At 32.2% G+C, this 21,141-nt stretch overlaps 1 protein-coding gene across 3 annotated transcripts in view; it reads left to right on the forward strand.

Annotated features, from left to right (window-relative positions):
* The window catches only part of PHKB (phosphorylase kinase regulatory subunit beta), a 256,746-nt gene that overhangs the window by 1,571 nt on the left and 234,034 nt on the right, over positions 1–21,141 (forward strand). Inside the window, exon 2 of one of the 3 annotated variants that reach the window (XM_056812258.1) lies at positions 2,145–2,234. The exons of the other annotated variants lie outside the window; for them this stretch is intronic. Within the exon in view, the coding sequence (XP_056668236.1) occupies positions 2,180–2,234 (55 nt within the window). The 5' untranslated portion in view covers positions 2,145–2,179. The remainder of the gene's footprint in view (positions 1–2,144; positions 2,235–21,141) is intronic. 3 annotated transcript variants of the gene reach the window in all.

Raw genomic sequence — 21,141 nt, forward strand, 5'->3', positions numbered from 1 at the left:
CCTTAAGTATTTATTCTCTTTACCTTGATCTGGGTCTGTTGCTAATAATATCCAGTTTTCCTAGAAATTTCACATTCAAACAGTTCTTGAGCCTGGTATTTATATGATTTTATTAAAGTCAAGAAAAATCTGTAGTTTTTAGTCATTTCATTCCTAATTATTGCTTCTAAATCTGAAGCTCATTTAAATAAACATTCAGGCAGTTATAATGTTCAAAGTGTCCTGAGATGATTTACTCAAATTTTAAAGTCACTATATTAAAGTTAACATTGGTGAAAAGCACTGGTATGGAACCTCTTAGAGCTAGAATTACAGCTTTTATAATTTCTTAACCAAATTAATATGGTTTAATTGCAGGCAAAAGTTATAAAATGAAAGGTGATAGGCTAACCTATTTACCTTCAAACTTCTCTTTATTAGCTGACTAAAATAAGTTAATAATCATGATGATTATTATTATGATATAAAATGCTAGCATAAATTCCAGGACACATAATTAAAAAAAAATAAAATTCCCTATAGTTTTGTTGGAACTACATTATGTATACTGATTCTGAGAGATGGTTTACTTATCTCTTGGTCTTACCACTATTGCACTCTGGGCTTTATTTTTAAAAGTTGTTATCTGTACACTGTGCACCTATGGCATAGTATGGGGAAAAGGACCTATTTTCAGAAATTACAGCAGGAGAAATTCAGCCATCTTTTGCTGACAAAAAAATAATTTTGCTGAATTTCTTTGATGAAAGTTACATTGCAAAAATCTTTAAAAGTGTGATTTTGAGAGAAATTTTTCAAGCTAGTACATTTCAGAAATTATCACTTGAAATATGCACATAATACAGTTTTTATTTGTACTTTTAGTACTAAGTACCTTGTAATATGAAATAGGAGAATTGAAGAGTTACAATGTAGTTATCTAGAATATAAGAAGTATCATTTGAATTGTAACTGGACAAAGAAAGTAACTGGAGCTTCCTTACAGGAGAATGAATACTACCTGATCATATATTTTTGCAACAGTTCCTCTTTTCTCTAAGCATAGTATTTCCCCTTTCTCCATTCTTTTCACTATTTCTTCTGAAATGCATATCATATGAGTAACTGAAAATTCCAATTGGTTCATAAAAAATATTAAGGATACATTTCTTCAATTCAGAACCCCTCTTTTCAGATACTAAACTGATGTGGACAACAGTTGTTACATCCAGACAACTTAATATCCAGAATGTCAGTATTAATACTTGTTTTGTAAATAAAAAAAAAATCAGAAACATGCAATTTTACATTGTCATCCAGAGCACTAATTATTTTAAGTTGTAAAATTCCTTTCTTAGGCCTAGATGCTATTTTTAGAATAAAGATACTCTGGGAAAGTTTACTTTTTGTTTTACATTAACACAAAGAAATTAATTTTTAAAAGAATATCATAGGGGCAGCTAGGTAGCACAGTGGATAGAGTGCCAGGCCTGGAGTCAGAAGGATCTGGGTTAATTAATATCTGGCTCCAAATACTTCCTAGCTCTGGTAACCTGGGAAACCCTTAACCTCCTTTGTTTAACCCTTGCCACTCTTCTGTCATAGAATTGATACTAAGACAGAAGGTAAGGGTTTAAAAAAATTTTTTTTAAATACTATACAAAGGATTTGACTTAAAATCTGGTCTGAACTTACCCTTACATAAAATGTACTAAAGTAAAACAAACATACAAACTACATAATAGTGTAACAAAAACTCCATATAGAGAACTAGAGGTAACGTTATTTTTGTATGTCATGGAACCCTTTGTTAGTCTGATAAACCTATGGACCCCTTTTCAGAATAATGTTTTCAATGCAGAAAATAAAATGTTTTAAGGTTACAAAGATAACCAATTATATTGAAATATAGTTATCAAAATATTTTTTAAAAATGAAGTTGCAAACCTAAGGATAAGAACTCCTATTCTAAACTTACCTCTATAACTAAGAGTAATTTTTATTAAACCAAAGAATAAGGAAATAGCAAATTTTAGAGAAAATATAACCCTAAATTATCCTTTTTGTATACTGCATATTAATAACTACTAATATTGCTTTTACACAATTTAATACTAATTGCATCTAATCTTTACTAAACCAATTTGAAAATTGCTGTAGTTTAGCCTGCGACATAAATGATTAGAGGGAGCGATTTGAAATGGATGCTTCAGATGCTGCAACAACCAACTCTGGCTGTGTTTTCTTAAGGTCTGGTAAGTCTGTGGACCCAAAAGGGATTATTTGGTATCTTAAATACCTTTATTTTTCAAGATTGATTTTTACAAGATATTTCCACTTTTGTTTTATTTTTCTTTTGGAAATAAATGGAGTATTTTAGCTTTTATTAAGCTCATATTTGAATTGTAGTTATTATTTGACCAATTATCATTTTCTTTTGTTTTTCCTTTTTAAAATAAATAGTGCCAATATGAGATTTAATCATCAGGAATTTTAAGGGACTTTTCATGAGATCCTCAAAATGTATAACCTTGACTTTATCTTAAGTCTTTCAACATCCAACTTTCTTTACTTTTAAAAATTTTCTCATTGAAATGATTTATTTTTATATCATCTTCATTTCCAAATATATCCCTCTTCCATCACCTACTCCCTGAGCCATTCCTTGTAACAGTGTATATGTATATGTGTTTGTATATCTATCTATCTATATATATATATATATACCTATATAAACAGAAAAGCAGTTCCATAAAACTAAGCATTTCATCAATTGAGTCTGTCAATATTTACAATTCTGCATACCCAAAGTCCTCTACATCTACGGTGAAGGGAGGGAAGTTATTTCTTCAACAAAAATAAACTTACTTATAATTACATAGCATTCAGGTTCTTTTTATTGTTGTCTTCATTTTTACATTGTTGCAGTTGTATATATTTTTCCTGGTTCTGCTTTAATCCATTGTGCATCAGTACACATAATGTCATGCTTCTCTGAATTCTTTACAGTTATCATTTCTTAAAGCTTAGTAATATTTCAATGTAATCTCTATAGGCATTCTCCAATTTCAGGTCAGCTACTTTGTTTCTAAATCTCTGCTAGTATTTAGTACTACGATGCATATTTTGGTGCATCTAGGACCTTTGTGTCATTGACCTACTTGCTAACAGTGAGATGTTTCAGATAAAGAATATGGGTATTTTATCTTTTTTTTTTTTTAAGTATAATTCAACATTACTTTCCAGAGTGGTTGGACCAGTTCATAGTTCTACCAATAGTATTTTAGTTAGCTGATCTTTCCAAAACTTTCTTTGTTATATTTACAATTTAGGTTATTCTAAATAAAATGGTAGCTCAGTGAGTGGCAGTGCTGAGGGGAAAAAATACTAAGAACATTATCAGGTAGTAATAGAATTGTAACTGATTGGAAAACACCTTAGAGATTATCTAGTTTAGTTTAGTATTCTTATGGTTCAAATATTGGTAACTTTTCTTCCCTCATGAAAAACCCATGAAGAAAATGGTACAAAAGTTATCCTCATTTTACAGAAAAGAATTTGAGAGGGGCAGCTAGGAAGCATGGTGGTTTGGGTGCCAGGCCTAGGGGAACTAAGGTCAAATCTATAGATATTTCTATCAGTGTGACCATAGGGAAGTCACTTAACTTCAGTTGCCTAACATTCACCATTCTTCTGCCTTAGAATCCATTAGGCAGAAAATAAGGGTTTAAACAAAAAAAGAAAAGAAAATGAAAAGGCATTTAAGTTCCAGAGAAGGCAGATGACTATCAAAATCACATAGCAATTTAGTAGCAGAGGTAGAACTAGAACCTATATCTTCTGATACCAAGTTCAAGGTTCTTTAATATCATTCTGGTCAAACTATAAAACAGATGAACATTCAAAATTAGCCTGATCAACATACTTGAGTACCATACATATAGTAATTCAAAAGACAAGTGGTTTTAGCTTTAAGAAGAATATTGATGAGGAAATCTGGGAAAGGTTTTGGCTATTTTCAAGATCTAATTCTGTTACTAGATATGGGACATTGGGTAAGTTATGTCACTGCTCTGGGTCCTGGCCTATAACATTGAGATGATTTGCTTCATCTTACTCATAAGGTTGTAGTGAGAAAAAAGTCAAGTTTTATATAAATGTAAACTTAAAAAAAATTAAAAATAATGAATACTTTTGAGGTAATTGTGAAACATGCCAACTTTGAAAATTTTGAAAAAGTTGCTGTGGTGCCTTTGAAAACTTACTTGAGTTGATGTTTGAATAGATTATTTAGGTTTGACATACATACATACATATGTCATTGACATATATACATAAGTGAATGAGGATAGGGACCAGATCTTATATGAACTTTGTGTGAAGATGGGATTAACTCTCTCCTGCCCATTTTTAGATTTAATCACCAGAAGTGTATACAGCACACTTACAATTGAGCGGGAAAGGTCTGTGACCCACGTGTGTGTATGTGGATGATGAATCATAAACTACTGACTGCCCTTTAGGCAGTCCTAAGTAAAACTATAGACTATAATTTGTCCACATAAAAAGTAGAGGAAGGCACAGGAAGTGATGCAAAGAAGCGTCTTTAAAAAGAGTTACAACTTCCTGTGAGGACTTCTATGTTCTTCAGAGTTCTGAGTTGAAGTTGGAGGCTGGTGAAGAATCTGCTTACTGGACCTGAGACCTTGGTTTTGGTGAGACTGTTCTTAAATCTCTCCCTTTAAACTACCATATGAGTGAGTGAAAAAGGCTGACTCCTTTCTTGGATTTTTTGAAGGGACTAGCCTCAGGACATGCCTCCCCTCTTGAGAGAGACTTCCTGACTGAAGCCCTTGTTTTATTCATCTACAAGTCCTGGGTTCAAGACTGAGGCCCCTTTGGCTAAGGAATAATTAGCCCTGCCTGTGTTGAGCCAGGGGTCAGAGCAAAATACATAGTGTGTTAGGTTAGATATCTTATCCTATCCTCTCTCTGATTTTCTTACTTTCACTTGTTCCTTTTGTAAATAAATCACCATAAATTGCTAAAAAATCATTTGGAATTGATGAAATTCCTGGAGACCAGGGAAGCTGGGTAGCTCAGTGGGGGCAGCTGGGTAGCTCAGTGGATTGAGAGCTAGGCCTAGAGATGGGAGGTCCTAGGTTCAAATCTGGCCTCAGACACTTCCCAGTTGTGTGACCCTGGGCAAGTCACTTGACCCCCATTGCCTAGCCCTTACCACTCTTCTGCCTTGGAGCCAATACACAGTATTGACTCCAAGACAGAAGGTAAGGGTTTAAAAAAAAAATTCCTGGGGACCATACTCTTAAATAATCTTATCCATCCCCTTACATTTCTGGCCCTTACACTTTGTTAATACACACACATATATGTATACATATATTACATATAATCTACACACATGTATAGATATACAAAAATTTTAATTACTTGTTTCTGAATATAAAATACCACATTGGCATGATTAGTACAAAAGGGTCTTAGATTGGGGAAGAATCACAACTAAACAAGAGAAAATAAATATTCTCAAATAATTTCACCTAAATGTTTATAGTTAATGTTTCCTTACTAAATAATAAAATAACATTGTAAACAGTATTTTAAGTGTATATAAAGAACAATTTTTGATTATAATCTTTGAAAAGAATATATGAACAGGATTAAATTTGGCTGGTGTTTTCCATCCTCGTTTTTTAAAAGAGTTTGGTAGATTTCCAGCATGAGGAAACTCATTTAGTAGTAATGGGAAAATAGAATCTTAAAAATAGGTTTTTCTGCATAGTCTGGTAAATTTAAAAACCTAAGAATGATCTGCATTGGATAATGTCCAGTTTTAAATAAAATGTTTTAAGGCATATTTGTAGTAGCTTTCCTCACACTATATTACTTATTTCATGAAATCAAGAACTAAAGATAATCTATGAGAACCATTTTTATGGTTGATTCCTCTTAAATCTTTCACATATTCTCAGTTTCTTTCCTACTAGACCATAATCTCATGAAGACATGGACTAGGTCTTATCTGAACTTTGAGCCCATACAAGTACTAGCAAAGTGTTGTGAACTAATTATTCCTCTAAAATTTCCTGTAAATGTAAATGAAGATTTATAACTTCTTACTGATAAAATATATTTCCTTAAGAAGTTTGTAGTTATAGTTCATTTATTCATTTTAGTCTTTGTCATTTCTGAGTAGTATTTGCATAGAAAATGAATCAAAGGTAATTCAGGCAGCTGTTAAAAAGACTTTCCTCTTGCCCCACACCATGAACAGTTTCTAGGATATGTTCATTTTAGGGAAATATTCCATTGCAAATTTCAATTTAACAAGGACCATTGAAAGCATCAGAGGATATCTTGGCTTGGTACCAATGGACCTTTTTGAGAGAATTTTGATTTTTTAAAAATACCTACTGTAGCAAAAATTTTAAATCAAAATCATGTTTTAAAAACAATTATTATGAGCATTTAATTAGAGTATCTGTAGCTTAGAATGGAAGGGAGGCTGGTCTTAGAGTCAGAAAAAAAAACTAAGTCTAACTTGACCTGTGCAATATCTTAGCTCTGTGTCAGTGGAGGGAATTTTCACCCTGGGAGTTCTACAAACTGCTGAAGGCACAGATCTAGATTCCTGCCTCCACTAAAGAAATCTTTTTCCTTATACTACAAGATACAATGTTGTAATGCATTTAGTAAAATTCTCCCTTCTCAGTTGACCCTCTCTTTCCCCTTCTCTTTTCCCTCTGTCATTGAAATACATGAGCTTCCTTTTTTTTGGGAGGGGGGATACACCACAGTTCTACATATATAGTATAAGTTTTGGTATATATTTTGATGAATTTAGTATGTATTGTTTAGTGCCATTAGGAGACTCCTGTTTTGTTTGTTTTGACTGTAAAATCTGAAACTAAATATGATTCTTTAGTATTTTCTTTGTCAAATATAAGTATAGCAAAATTAAAGTCATTGAATTTACACTAAGATTCTGGAACCCAATTATAGCAAAGTACACAGTAAGAAACAAGTGCACAAAAAATTTCTAACTTGCTTCAACTTCTTTCATTGGTCTGTTGCAGTTATATTGAGCAAGTAGCAACTGTCAAATTATCAATGTCAATGCAGCATAATACTTTGGAGAAGGTATTGTAAGATGGTAGTGTATTAGGAAAGATCTATGTGTTGCCATCTGACTTTTTTCCAGTAGAAGAAATATCTTTATTTTCTTTACTTTTTTGTAAGAGGTTAAATTGGCTTATTTTATTCATATGACTTGATTATCAGCAACCTATTTAGAATAAATATTCCCTCCTCTTTAGGTATTTGATTAATTTAATGTTTATTAGTTTGATTCAGTGTATCTATCAGTGCCTGGTAAATGAGATTTTTGAAATTTTTCAGAGTAAAATTCAATTTTTCTGTTTCATACTCAACTTACCTTTAATTATTTTTTAGTGAATATTAAATGAATGACAGATAGCTTGTCTTTAGTTCATTTGATTATTCTAATTTGTTTCTTCCATCTAAAAATAGAGGAATCAAACCTTGTATATTGGCATTACCATCACTATTAGAATAGTTAAATATTACAAAATGACCACAACTGTTTTTTCACCTTCGTCTGCTATGTCTTATCAGGTAGGACCTGCCTTTATAAGAGACATTTTATTTACATATGTTCATACACTCTCACATATACTCTAATATGAATATAAATGAGATCTAGTGTATTTTTAAATGCTTATGCTAGTTAACAAATGCATTCAATTTTATCATTTTAGTACTTCATACACATTTTACCATTGTTTTGTCAATAAATACCAAAAAAAATCCAAAGGAGTAGTTGATGGCAATTTCCATTGGAAACTCTTCTTCAGAACCAATTTCCCAACTATATTGTTTCACATATGGTTCTCAGATTTGTTTCCCTTGTATTAACTGCTTGGTGGGTTTTCATTGGCCAGTGTAGAATTTTCTGTAAAACACTTATAAATCATATAGCTGGGAACTCTGATATGTCTTACTAGGTCCTGCCCTCTTGTAACCTTAGGAGGAAATAGGGGATCTTACCTCAGTATATATTTCTTTGAAATTAAAGCATCTTCTGTTTCTCCCTTACTCCAATCCCTCCCTCTAATCTCCCTCCCTTTTTCTCTTCCTCTCCTTCCCCTCCCTTTCTCTCTCTCTCTCTATGTGTGTGTATATGTGTGTGTGTGTGTGTGAATTTAGCTATGTGTATATCTATAAAATATATATGCAATTATGCTCTGCCAAAGTGACAATACTCTACAAGTGAAATAATTTCATGATGCAGAAGAGCTCATCCAGTTCTCAACAGCTCCCATGTACTTACAATGATTCTTCCAAGGAAGCTTTTTCTTTTTTTATGCCTATTATTTCTACAGTTTTCTTAAAAGCAAAGCTTAAGGTGATTGGGTGGGAGGAATGGATGGCAATTAGTTGGAAAGAAGATACTGGGATTGCTTTTCCTCAGTTTTCATGTCAAAACCTTTTGGAAGATTGAGGATGCAGATGGATATAGTGTGAGAAAAATGTGTTAAGGGAAGAGGGAGCCTCTCTGATGCTGGCATATTTTCTGCCTCATCACAGAATTTATTAGATCTTTTGAGAGTGACATTACTATTTTTGCTCCCCCCCACTTTTTTTTTTCCAGTTGACAGACATCAGCACCTGTGATGAGTAATATGGAAACTCTTAGAAAGTGAACCTAGTACTAAGTAATCCCTGCCTTCACAAAAGTTTCCTTTGGTGAGAAATACTCTAAACAGTTACCTTTTTGTTATCCTTTGTAAAAAAAAAAACAAAACAAAAACAAACCAACAAAACCAAAAACTTTTCTAAAGTTTAGAGAAAGATCCTTAGTGAAGAATACAAACATGGAAAAGGCTATCCCTCCTTCACCTATGCCCTGTTTTTTCCTCTTTCTTTCGTTTACCCCTTGTCAAAAAACAAAACAAAACTTGTCAGTTGAGGTAAATTATGGTTTTAGGAAAAAAACTTTTGTTTTTTTTTTTACTTTTCAGCAAAAATTTTTGAGAGGAGTTGATGAGGGATTAGCATATGTAGAAGGGTTAACCTGTTTCTCTCATTATCCTGCTCCTAAAACTTCCTAATACATTGTCTAATAAAAAAAATTACTGAAATTCTTCTGATTAGAAATTTGTTTGGATCAATTAGTCACATTTTGTTATGCAAATACATTGAGATAGTTTAAAAGTCTCAATACATATTTTTCTCATTACCTAGCTTTACTGAGGTGTTTTGTAGATTATGGGGAAAGAGCACTTTGGCTAGAATTGGGGTGGAGGAGAGATTAGGAGATCTTCTGGAAGTTTCCCTTAGTAGTGGTGATAAGGGGTATTCTTAGCACAGCAGAATAGTGTTTGGACTTTGCAGTACTAGTGAGAAGGCCACAAAGAGATAGAGGGTACCAAGGATAAATTTCACATGCATCAAAAAATGTACTTAGATCTATTTCTGCACTAGGAAAGGAATAGGAAACTTTCTTCTTAGTCCACATGATTATTTTATTCAGTCTGGCAAATGTTCTTAATAAGGTAAATAATTTTGTTACATTAGGTTTTGAATACACTTTTGTGGTCTGACCCAGGGAAAATATTTCTCTAACCTTCACACAGTCTGTGATTTTATTGGTGATCTCTTTGCCAACCTACATCAAACTCTGCAACCTAAGCAAACTTAGGCTAGAGTCCTCATTTAATAATGAAATTGAGACCCAGAGGAGAAAATAACTGTGGGCCAAAAGTATAACTAAGGAGCATAAGCTATTCCTCTGATGACAGGCAAAGAGACAGATGAAGAACCTATCATTAAACCCATATTTGAAGCCATTCCAATTTATCCTCTCATGTATAGCCTTCTTTAACATAGGGATCACCTTATTGCTATTGTAAGGGTTAAATTAGGAGTTTTGACAAAATAAGAGAGCAGCCTTAAAAATTTTAACAATTTAGTTTAATTAAAATAGAGATAGTAAAATGAATATAGTATAGGAGAAAAATATAGGAAAGAGGTAGAGAAAGAAAATTTCTTATGTCTATACTAGTTATCCTATAACTACCTATAATTACTACCTAAAACTGCCTATACACAATACAACCAGCCCACAATGTTCCAACCCAATCCAGCCCAATCAAATCCAACCCAATCAGTGTTTAATCCAATCCTAATTAGATCTGTCAATGAAGACTTGCTACCTTCCAAAAAAAATTCAAGAAAGGAAAAAAATCTAACAACCCAAACTAAAAGCCCTCTAAAGGCTAAAGCCAAAAAGCCCTCTCAAGCTCAAGCCCACCTTAATATTCCAACACCTAAACGCCAACCACCAACCCAACATACTCCTAGCAGCCAACTACCCGGCAACTGCAAGCCCTAACTCTCAGCAACTGACAGAAACAACTGACCTGGCCTCCTTTTATACCCTTTTCCTACTTCACTTCCTGTTTCTATGGTTCCTCCTTCCTGTCTCTACAGTTTCTACTTCCAGTCACTGTGGGCTGGTTAATCCCTACACATCTTTATAGTAAGAGGACCTCCAGATCCCCCATTAAATTAAAAATGGAATAAAAAATTCCTTTTTACACCATGATTGTGATGATGATAGTAATAGCTCATGTTTCTGTAGCCATTGGTAGTTTTCTAAGTACAATTCTTCCCAAACAGCACTGTAGGTTTAGTTATATAAGTATTATATTCCCAATTTGCACTGTAAAGCTTTAGCAGGGTCAAGTACAACTTGACAATGATCATATAGCTAGTAATTACTTAAGTCATCACTTGAAACCACGTCTTTTGCTGAATGAGGTATTAAATTAGATCATTACTGTAACATGCCCACCTGAGAGCCCATACCATTGTTTCTGTGAGAAAATACATACTAAGTTGCAAATAATTGGTTTATAAAATTCTTGGGTGAGACACAGCTGGTTCATTCATTAGTTGGAGATTAACTTTGTATTTCTAGTAGATAGGTATCTGGATTTTATATCTCTGTTTCTAAGTCTCAAGCTATCAAACTTTGATATATGCTGTACTATTATATGATGCCCAGGGATAAATGCAAAACTTATTTGATTTGAATTTTTTGGATTTGTATTTTTCAGAGGCATTGGGATCTTTTTAAAGTCCAATCATAACAGAGAAACTAAGTCTTTTATAATTTATTTTCAAATATTTTCAAATCTCTGCTTACAAATGAGAGGAAATTATAACTGTAGATAACATATTTAGTCATGATAAGTTGCTAAATGTCTTTTAATGGTATTTGTAGCTTCTTTGAATGTATTTTGAATCAATTAACACTGTTGTCACAACTGGTACTCCTATAATTTGTGGTGAAAATATTACTTTTAGTTTTCTTTCTCATTTGCTGCTATTTTTCATTTTCCCTTGGTTCTCTCTACTAGTAGCTAAATAGACAATTCACTTTCCATTTAAGTAATTATCTCATATTCTTAATTCTTAGATTGCATAGATTTTTCATTTTTAATTAACATGGCAAAGTTTGCAAGGTAAAAATTTACATATAATTATTTATAAGACCATAATAACAAATGTAGGTTTAGAACAACTCTTAGATGTCATCTAGCCTAGTTCCCATTTTTCAGATGATAAGGCCAAGGCTCCAAAAAGTAAGTGACTTATGTATGGTCATACAAGTGGTAAAATGTCAGATCTGGGATTTGAACTTTTAGAACCTTCTTACAGGTTATACATTTTATAAGTGAGCACAATTACAAGACTTAAGGGACAGAGAAACACATTTGCCAAAAACTACAGAGAATTTTTATAAACTGCAATTAAAATATATCATTTTTTTTGGTAGTAGATAGCATAGGACTTGATTTCAGATGATCTGGGTTTGAGGAAATGACTCAAAAACTTCTTTTTTCTCACTGTTCTCTTCTCTAACCATCAATTTTCTCATCTATAAAATGGAGTTCCTTTTTGTACTTCTTGCCTCATAACCTGTTTATGAAGAAATTGCTCCATAATATATAAACTGCTGTAGAGTTTTAAGCAATGCTTATTATTCATCTTGTTGTCAAAGATGAAGAGTATATACCTTTCTTAAGTTCTTTTTTTGAAGTCTCCTATCTTCTGGATCAATATAATTTGTTTATATTTGAATATGAAGCCTTCACATCCATTTATACACTTTTTCCTAGAGATATTTTATCATCAATATGTAGATTTTTTAAAACTCTATAGCCCACACAATTATTTCTTTTTCTCTTTTCCCCCTTAGTCATTTATCAAACTTAACTTTCTAATCAATTTGTTTCTGAATTACCATAAATACATAGGTTTCCCATGCAAAGATACACTCTAACTATTATTTAAATTCCCCAAGCTTAGTTGAAACAGCTGTAGATGAAGTCAAAAGAGGATGAACGTATGAGAATGTGAATAATTGGGTAATCTAAGTATGGAAGATTCTTAACAGTTTTATGTTATTTTTTCACTGACAATTCATTTGATAACATGTCATTTCAAGTGCTTAACTTACATTCCCTCTGGATCTTATAGACTTCTTCAGCAAAAAATAAGATGAATATTTTTAGCATTCTTAGTTTATTGAAATTATATTTGAGTATATGGTTTTGTCATGATCCCTCTAAAATTGGTTATATGTTATGCTTGAAGAGAATTATAAATCATTGTTATGATAAAATTAATGAATTTTATTTGGGATTCATTCAGATAATAAATATTCATTGCTGATTTGCTGAGTTTAATTGCACTATTTTGCCTCAATTGACAGAAATATTCCATTAATTTTATATTCTTACCCATTATTATTATTAATACATCATTATTCATAATTGATTGCCAAGGTGAAAAATAAAGAATAAGCTTTCTAGCAGACTTTATACTGATGTATTTATAATACCTTAATGATGAGTTTGACAAATCTCAAGAAATTATACATATATGCATGTATATGTAGTACCCCCAAATCTTAGTGAAGCTAAGATATACCTAAAATAAAATATGTGTATGTACCAACATACAACTTCAAAATTTAGAATTCAGAAACTTTTAATATGTATCTTAAATGATTGCTTTTCTTGGTATTATTGAGTGATGCTGAGTAATATTGAACCAAATTAGAAATCAATCCCGGTTGCCTATTTTTTTTTTTTACTTCAGAAACCACAGATTAACATTATATTTGATTGCAATTTTGGAAATTTTGTTAACTATTTCCATGTTATATTTTAACTTGTTTCTAACATTCAGGAGTAGGTAATCAGTTTCACATCTCTGGAGTAGGAGGTAGAAGAAGGAATACTTTGGGAACAGTAGATCTTTGCTGCTTACCAAATGTATAGCATTCAGCAAGCCACTTAATGTCTCTGGGCCTCAGTTTTCCTATGTATGAAATGAGAAGTTTGAAATGTAGCAGTGGTGTCAAACTCAAATAAAAATGGATCCCTTTGGGCCAGATATGGGCTTAGAAAACCACAAATTAACATTATTTAAGTTTTATTGTATTGCTATATATTTTACTAAATATTTTCCAGTTATACTTTATGTTGGTCAGAGCACCCTGAATTTGATACCTTTAGACTAGATCTCTAAGAATTATTTTTGGATCATCTGATCTTAACAACATAGACTTAATATGTCTTGTCTCTTAAGAAATATTAATATTATTTTTCTCATATTTCTGAACCACTAGTAACTTCTTTTAGTTTAATTAATCCTATAATGGAATCCTTACCTGACATTAACCAATTTATTTCTTTTCAGTTGATTTGGATGTTACTTATATAGTTTTACATAGTTAGGCAGCTAGAGATTTGGAGAACAAAAAAGTAAATTAGACTTTTTTGTTTATATATAAAATATTTTTAACAATTTACATTTTAATATTATTGAATAACATTTGACATTTTAAAAGGATTCCAATTAGTGATATGATAAGTAGAGTCAGACTATATATCTTAACAGTAATGCCTTTTTTGTTTTTACAATGATCATTTTTGTTTTTACTATGAACAATTTTCCAATTCAATCAAATTCTATTGAAACATGAATATATTTAAGTTTATTGCATTTTTAGATATCTTAGGAAAGCCTTCATTTTTTCTAATTCAAATTTTATGTCTTTTCTTTTTTCTTTTTTTGAAGGTCTTCAATTTTCATGTGTGTTAAAAATCTTTTCAAATGTTCTGATTACAGAGGTAAAGACTGAATACTTCTGTGAGAAAATAAACATTTTCTGAATTTATAGCCTCAGAGTAATGTATTGACTTGAGGAAAATATTGTTATATAAATTTAATAATGTTAAAAGCTTTCATCAGTTTTGAGATTATCCATTCTGGTTACATTGTCTCATTTCTGAGGAAATCACAGAAAGAATTTAGGTTAATCTGATATTCTTCAATTTCATATTCACAGAATAGAATAAAAATCTTCAAAATAACAAAGATGAAAAGCTAGTCAATAGTGAAAATTGTAATTTGAGGTGACTAGATATGAATCATTTTCAAGATTAAAAATTGCTACTTTTATAATTTGCTATATTCACAATGTGATTTTTATGTCTCAGGTAATGCAGTCAATTTAACATGCTTGTTGAGGTCTCCTTTAATGATATCAATGCCATCTTGTCCTCCAATTTGGCATCTTGTTGAAGCATGAAGTTTTTTGTTTCTGTGGTGTATGTTTGTTTCCATTCTAAAACTTTTTTATGCTGGTTAACATTTTCATGCTAAAAGAATTTTGATAATTCTCATTAAATTAAAAAGGTTATACATTAAATATCATAGTTAAGTAGTATAGTACTATTAGTGACAGAAGTACAAACTGGAAATTGTTTTATAGAAATTATTCATCTACAGTGAATCATGTAAAAATTTCTAAATGTAAAATGTAAAAATTTTCATGCTTAGATAACATGAAATATAGTATTGTAAAGGATAATTATGTTCATCAGCATAAATTTTTTACTTCTTTAAGCTAGGAAAATCTTAAGGCTGGCATTATTAAGGTGATAGTGAGGAAGAGTAATTTTGAAAAACTCGTTATTAATTCATATTGGAAAATAAAAGAAATAGAAATCATCTTTTCAAGCTTTGCAAATGAAAACAATATTTGACTTCTGAAATAAAATGTAATGAAAATACTTTTGTTCAAAAGTAAGTGCTGGATTTAGAACCAGAGGACCTGAAATTTCTGGTCTTTTCATGTATGCCTTATATAACCTTGGGTTAATTATTTAAATTATTTGGGTCTTTGTTCCTCATTTGCAAAATGAGGAAGTTTGACTAGTTATCTTTAAATCCATCATTCTCTGGTCACATTCACATGAAAAATATATTAAATTAAGAAAATGGCTTGATTGAGTGTTCAGAAATCCTTGAGAGACTTTCTTTGTCTTAGGTTTTTATCTCTTTTTTTTAGATTGATACTTGAGAATTTAAGACCTTTTTTACATTTCAGTTTATAATAGAGAGGATCACTTCTAAGCCTTTGACTTGTTGTTTCATACTAATAAGTCATCTCTGTGTTAGTCAAAGCTATATAAAAAGAAAAAACTTGTGTAAAGGACAAATGCACTAAGAGCTTGATAGTCTAAACAATTCATTTCCTTAGCTTACATTGATAAAGTACAATATTCAATATCTGGCTTAAGAAACAACTTCATGATTTTTTAAAAAAAAATTTATTTAGTCAATTTAGAACATTATTCCTTGGTTACAAGAATCATATTCTATCCTTCCCTCCCCTATCCCAACCCTTCCTGTAGCCTATGTGCAATTCCACTGGGTATTTACATGTGTCCTTGATCAGAACCTATTTCCATGTTGTTGATGTTTGCACTGAGATGTTCATTTAGAATCTATATCCCCAGTCATATCCCCCTCAACCAATGTAGTCAAGCAGTTGTTTTTCTTCAGTGTTTCTACTCACACAGATTTTCTTCTTAATGGGGATAGTGTTCTTTCTCACAGAACCCTCTGGGTTGTTCAGGATCCCTGCACTGCAACTAATGGAGTCGATTGTACCACAATGTATCAGGCTCTGTGTACAATGTTCTCCTGGTTCTGCTTCTTTAGCTCTGCATCAATTCTTGGAGGTCATTCCAGTTCACATGGAATAACTCCAGTTTATTATTTCCCTGAGCACAATAGTATTCCATCACCAACATATACTACAATTTGTTTAGTTATTCCCGAATTGAAGGGCATCCCTTCATTTTCCAATTTTTTGACACCACAAAGAGCACGGCTACGAATATTCTTGTACATGTCTTTTTCCTTATTATCTCTTTGGGGTACAAACCCAGCAGTGCTATGGCTGGATCAAAGGGCAGACAGTCTTTTAGAGCCCTTTGGGCCTAGTTCCAAATTGCCCTCCAGAATGGTTAGATCAATTCACTCCTCCACCAGCAATGCATTAATGTCCCAACTTTGCCACATCCCCTCCAGCATTTATCACTTTCCGTTGCTGTCATGTTAGCCAATCTGCTAGGTGTGAGGTGATACCTCAGAGTTGTTTTGATTTGCATGTCTCTGATTATAAGAGATGTAGAACACTTTTTCATGTTCTTATTAATAGTTTTGATTTCTTTAACTGAAAACTGCCTATTCATGTCCCTTGCCCATTCATCAATTGGAGAATGGCTTGAGTTTTGGTACAATTGCTCTTTATAAATTTGAGTAATTAGACCTTTGTCAAAGGTTTTTGTAATGAATATTGTTTCCCAATTTGTTACTTCTCTTCTAATTTTGGTTCCTGTTTGTACAAAAACTTTTAAATTTGATATAATCAAAATTATTTATTTTACATTTTGTGATTTTTTTTCTAACATTTGCTTGACTTTAAAACCTTTCTTTTCCCAAAGTCCTGACATGTATACTATTCTGTGTTCATGTAATTTACTTATAGTTTTCATCTTTATGTTCAAGTCATTCACCCATTCTGTGTTTATCTTGGTGTAGGATGTGAGATGTTGATCCAAACTTAATCTCTCCCATACTGTCTTCCAATTTTCCGAGCAGTTTTTATCAAATAGTGGGTTTTGGTCCCCAAAAGTGGGATCTTTGGGCTTATCATAGACTGTCCTGCTGAGGTAATTTAACCCAAGTCTATTCCATTGATCCTCCTTTCTGTCTCTTAGAAAGTACCAAATTGTTTTGATGACCACTGCTTTATAGGATAATTTGAGATCTGTGACTGCAAGGCCACCTTCCTTCACATTTTTTTTCCATGATTTCCCTGGATATCTTTGATCTTTTGTTCCTCCAAATGAACTTTGGTATGTTTTTTTCTAATTCAGTAAAAAAAGTTTTTTGTTAATTCGGTGGGTATGGTACTAAATAAGTAAATAAGATTGGATAGGATGGTCATTTTTATTATGTTAGCTCATTCTAACCATAAGCAATTAATGTTCTTCCAATTATTTAGATCTAGTTTTAATTGTGTGGAAAGTGTTTTGTATTTGTTTTCATATAGTTCCTATGTTTGTCTCAGCAGATAGATTCCCAAGTATTTTATATTGTCTAGTGTGATTTTAAATGGAATTTTTCTTTCTAATTCTTGCTGCTGAGATGGATTGGAGATATATAGAAATGCTGATGACTTATACGGGTTTATTTTGTATCCTGTGACTTTGCTAAAGTTGTTGATTATTTCGACTAGCTTTTTAGTTGATTCTCTAGGATTCTTTAAGTAGACCATCATATCATCCCCAAAGAGTGGTAGATTGGTCTCCTCATTGCCAATTTTAATACCTTCAATTTCTTTTTCTTCTCTAATTGCTACTGCTAGTGTTTCTAGTACAGTGTTAAATAATAGAGGTGATAATGGGCATCCTTGTTTTACTCCTGATCTTATTGGGAAGGCATCTAGTTTATCCCCATTGCAAATGATGTTTGCTGATAGTTTTAGGCAAATACTGTTTATTATTTTTAGGAAAAGACCTTCTATTCCTATACTTTCTAGTGTTTTCAGTGAGAATAAATGTTATATTTTGTCAAAGGCTTTTTCTGCATCTTTTGAGATAATCATGTGGTTTTTGTCAGTTTGTTTATTGATATGGTCAATTATGTGTACAGTTTTCCTAATATTGAACCATCCTTGCATTCCTGTTATAAATCCCACCTGACCATAAGGAATAATCCTCATGATGACTTGCTGGAGTCTTTTCGCTAGTGTTCTATTTAAGATTTTTGCATCTAGGTTCATTAAGGAGATCGGTCTATAGTTTTCTTTCTCTGTTTTTGACCTGCCTGACTTTGGAATAAGTACCATATTTGTGTCATAAAAGAAGTTTGGTAGAACTCCCTCTTAGCTTATTCTGTCAAATAGTTTGTATAATATTGGGATTAGTTGTTCTTTGAATGTTTGATAGAATTCACTTGTGAATCCATCAGGCCCTGGTGATTTTTTCTTAGGGAGTTCTTTGATGCCTTGTTCAATTTCTTTTTCTGATATGGGATTATTTAAGAATTCTTTTCCTTCTTCTGTTAATCTAGGCAATTTATATTTTTGTAAATATTATCCATATCACCTAGATTGCCATATTTCTTGCCATATAATTAGGCAAAGTAGTTTTTAATGATTTCCTTAATTTCCTCTTCATTGGAGGTGAGGTCTCCCTTTTCATCTATGATACTATTAATTTGGTTTTCTTCTTTCCTTTTTTAATTAGATTGACCAGTGCTTTGTCTGTTTTGTTTGTTTTTTCAAAATACCAGCTTCTAGTCTTATTTATTAGTTCAATAGTTCTTTCACTTTTGTTTTTATTAATTTCTCCCTTAATTTTTAGGGTCTCTAATTTAATTTTCATCTAGGGATTTTTTATTTGTTTCCTTTCAAGTTTTTTGATTTGCATGTCCAATGCATTGACCTCTGCCCTCCCTAATTTGTTAACATATGCACTCAAGGATATAAATTTCCTCCTGAGTACTGCTTTGGCTAAATCCCATAGATTTTGAAAGGATGTCTCATCATTGTTTCTATGATTTGTTCTCTAACTGAATTTGGAGAATCATATTATTTAATTTCCAATTCATTTTTATTTACCTCTCCATGTTCTCTTACTAATTATTATTTTATTGCATCATGATTTGAAAAGGTTGCATTTATTATTTCTGTTTTTCTACATTTGTTTGCCATGTTTTTATGCCCTAGTACATTGTCAGTCTTTGTGAATGTATCACGTGCTACTGAAAAGAAGGTGTATTCCATTTTGTCCCTATTTAATTTTCTCCATATTTCTATTAACTTTAATTTTTCTAAGATTTCATTCACATCTCTTACCTCTTCCTTATTTATTTATTTATTTATTTATTTATTTATTTTATTTATCTAAATTTGATAGTGGTAGGTTCAGGTTTCCCACTAGTATAGTTTTACTATCTATTTCCTCCTTCAATTCCATTAGTTTCTCCATTAGAAAGTTGGGTGCTATACCATTTGGTGCATACATGTTGATTATTGATATTTCCTCATTGTCTATACTGCCTTTTATCAGGATGTATTTACCTTCCCTATCCCTTTTAATCAGATCGATTTTTACTTTGGCTTTGTCAGATATCATGATTGCAATTCTTGCCTTCTTTCTATTAGCTGAGGCCCAATAGGTTTCACTCCAACCTTTTATTCTAACCTTGTGAGTGTCTATCCACCTCAAGTGTGTTTCTTTCAGACAACATATGATGGGGTTTTGATTTCTAGTCCACTCTCCTATTTTTTTGTTTTGTGGGTGAGTTCATCCCATTCACATTCAAGGTTATGATTGCCACTTATGTATTCCCCAGCATTTTAATATCCTCTCCTAGTTCTGTCCTTTCTTCTTTTGCTATATCCTTTTAAACCAGTGGTTTGCTTTTGATCAGTCCCCCTAATCCCTGCCCTTAATAAGCTTCCCTTCCTTCCCCCTCCCTTTTTGCTCCCATCATATATTTTTTAGGGTCTGTTAAGTTTCCTCCCCCCTCTCCTTTCCTCCCTTTTTGTACTACCTTCCCCCCTAACCCCCTTAGTTTTCCCTTCTTACTTTCCCTGTAGGGTAAGATAGAATTCAATACCCCAATGGATCTAGATGCTCTTTCCTCTCAGAATTGATTTCATTGAGAGTAAGATTTAAGTATTACCTATTAGCACACTCTTCCTCTCTTTCTTATAATAGTATTCTTCCCCTCCCCTTCCCATGTGTATCTTTGTGTGATAAAGATTATCCTATTTATTTTATTTCTTCAAGTATCTATTGGTGCCATCTTTGATTTCCCCCACACTTTTTCTTTTCTTGCATATCATCTTATAGCACTTATTACCCCAATCTCTTCCTGTGAATGATTCCTCTAAATACTGTAATATTGAATATAATTTTTGAGAGTTACAAATAACATTTTCCCCATATACTAATATAAGAAATTTGATCTTATTGATGCCCTTAAAGAAGAAAGTTTGAACAAAAAAACCATTTTTTCCCCTTTTCCCTCTCTTATTTACCTTTTCATGTTTCTCTTGATTTTTGTGTTTGGATATCAAACTTTCCACTTAGTTCTGGTCTTTTCTTTACAAATACTTGGAAATTTTCTATGTTGAATGCCCATACTCTCCCCTGGAAGTATATGCTTGCAAGTCCTCTCTCTCTCCATGCCTCTACCACAAAGTATATAGCCAGTTTTGATGGATAGGTTATCCTTGGTTGAAGACCCAATTCTCTTGCCTTTCTAAATGTCACATTTCAAGACTTGTGGTCCTTCTGTGTGGAAGCTGCCAGGTCTTGGGTAATCCTCATTGGTGTTCCTTGATATCTGAATTATTTCTTTTTTTGATATTTGCAAAATTTTCTCCTTAGCTTGGATGCTCTTGAATTTGGCAATACATTCCTGGGAGTTGTCTTTTAAAGATTTAGTGTAGAGGGTATTCTATGAACTCTTTCTATTTTGCCCCCTTGTTCAAGAACATCAGGGCAGTTTTCTTGGATAATTTCTTGTAGTATGATATTTTTGGATTTTTAAGTAGATCAGTGATTCTCAAATTTGTCTCTTCCGGTTCTGTTTTCCTGATGATATTTTATGTTTTCTTCTATTTTGTCAGGCTTTTGACTTTGCTTTATTAATTCTTGTTGTTTTGCAAGG

The sequence above is a fragment of the Monodelphis domestica genome, chromosome 1 (genome assembly GCF_027887165.1).
Source record: "Monodelphis domestica isolate mMonDom1 chromosome 1, mMonDom1.pri, whole genome shotgun sequence".
Lineage (NCBI taxonomy): Eukaryota > Metazoa > Chordata > Mammalia > Didelphimorphia > Didelphidae > Monodelphis > Monodelphis domestica.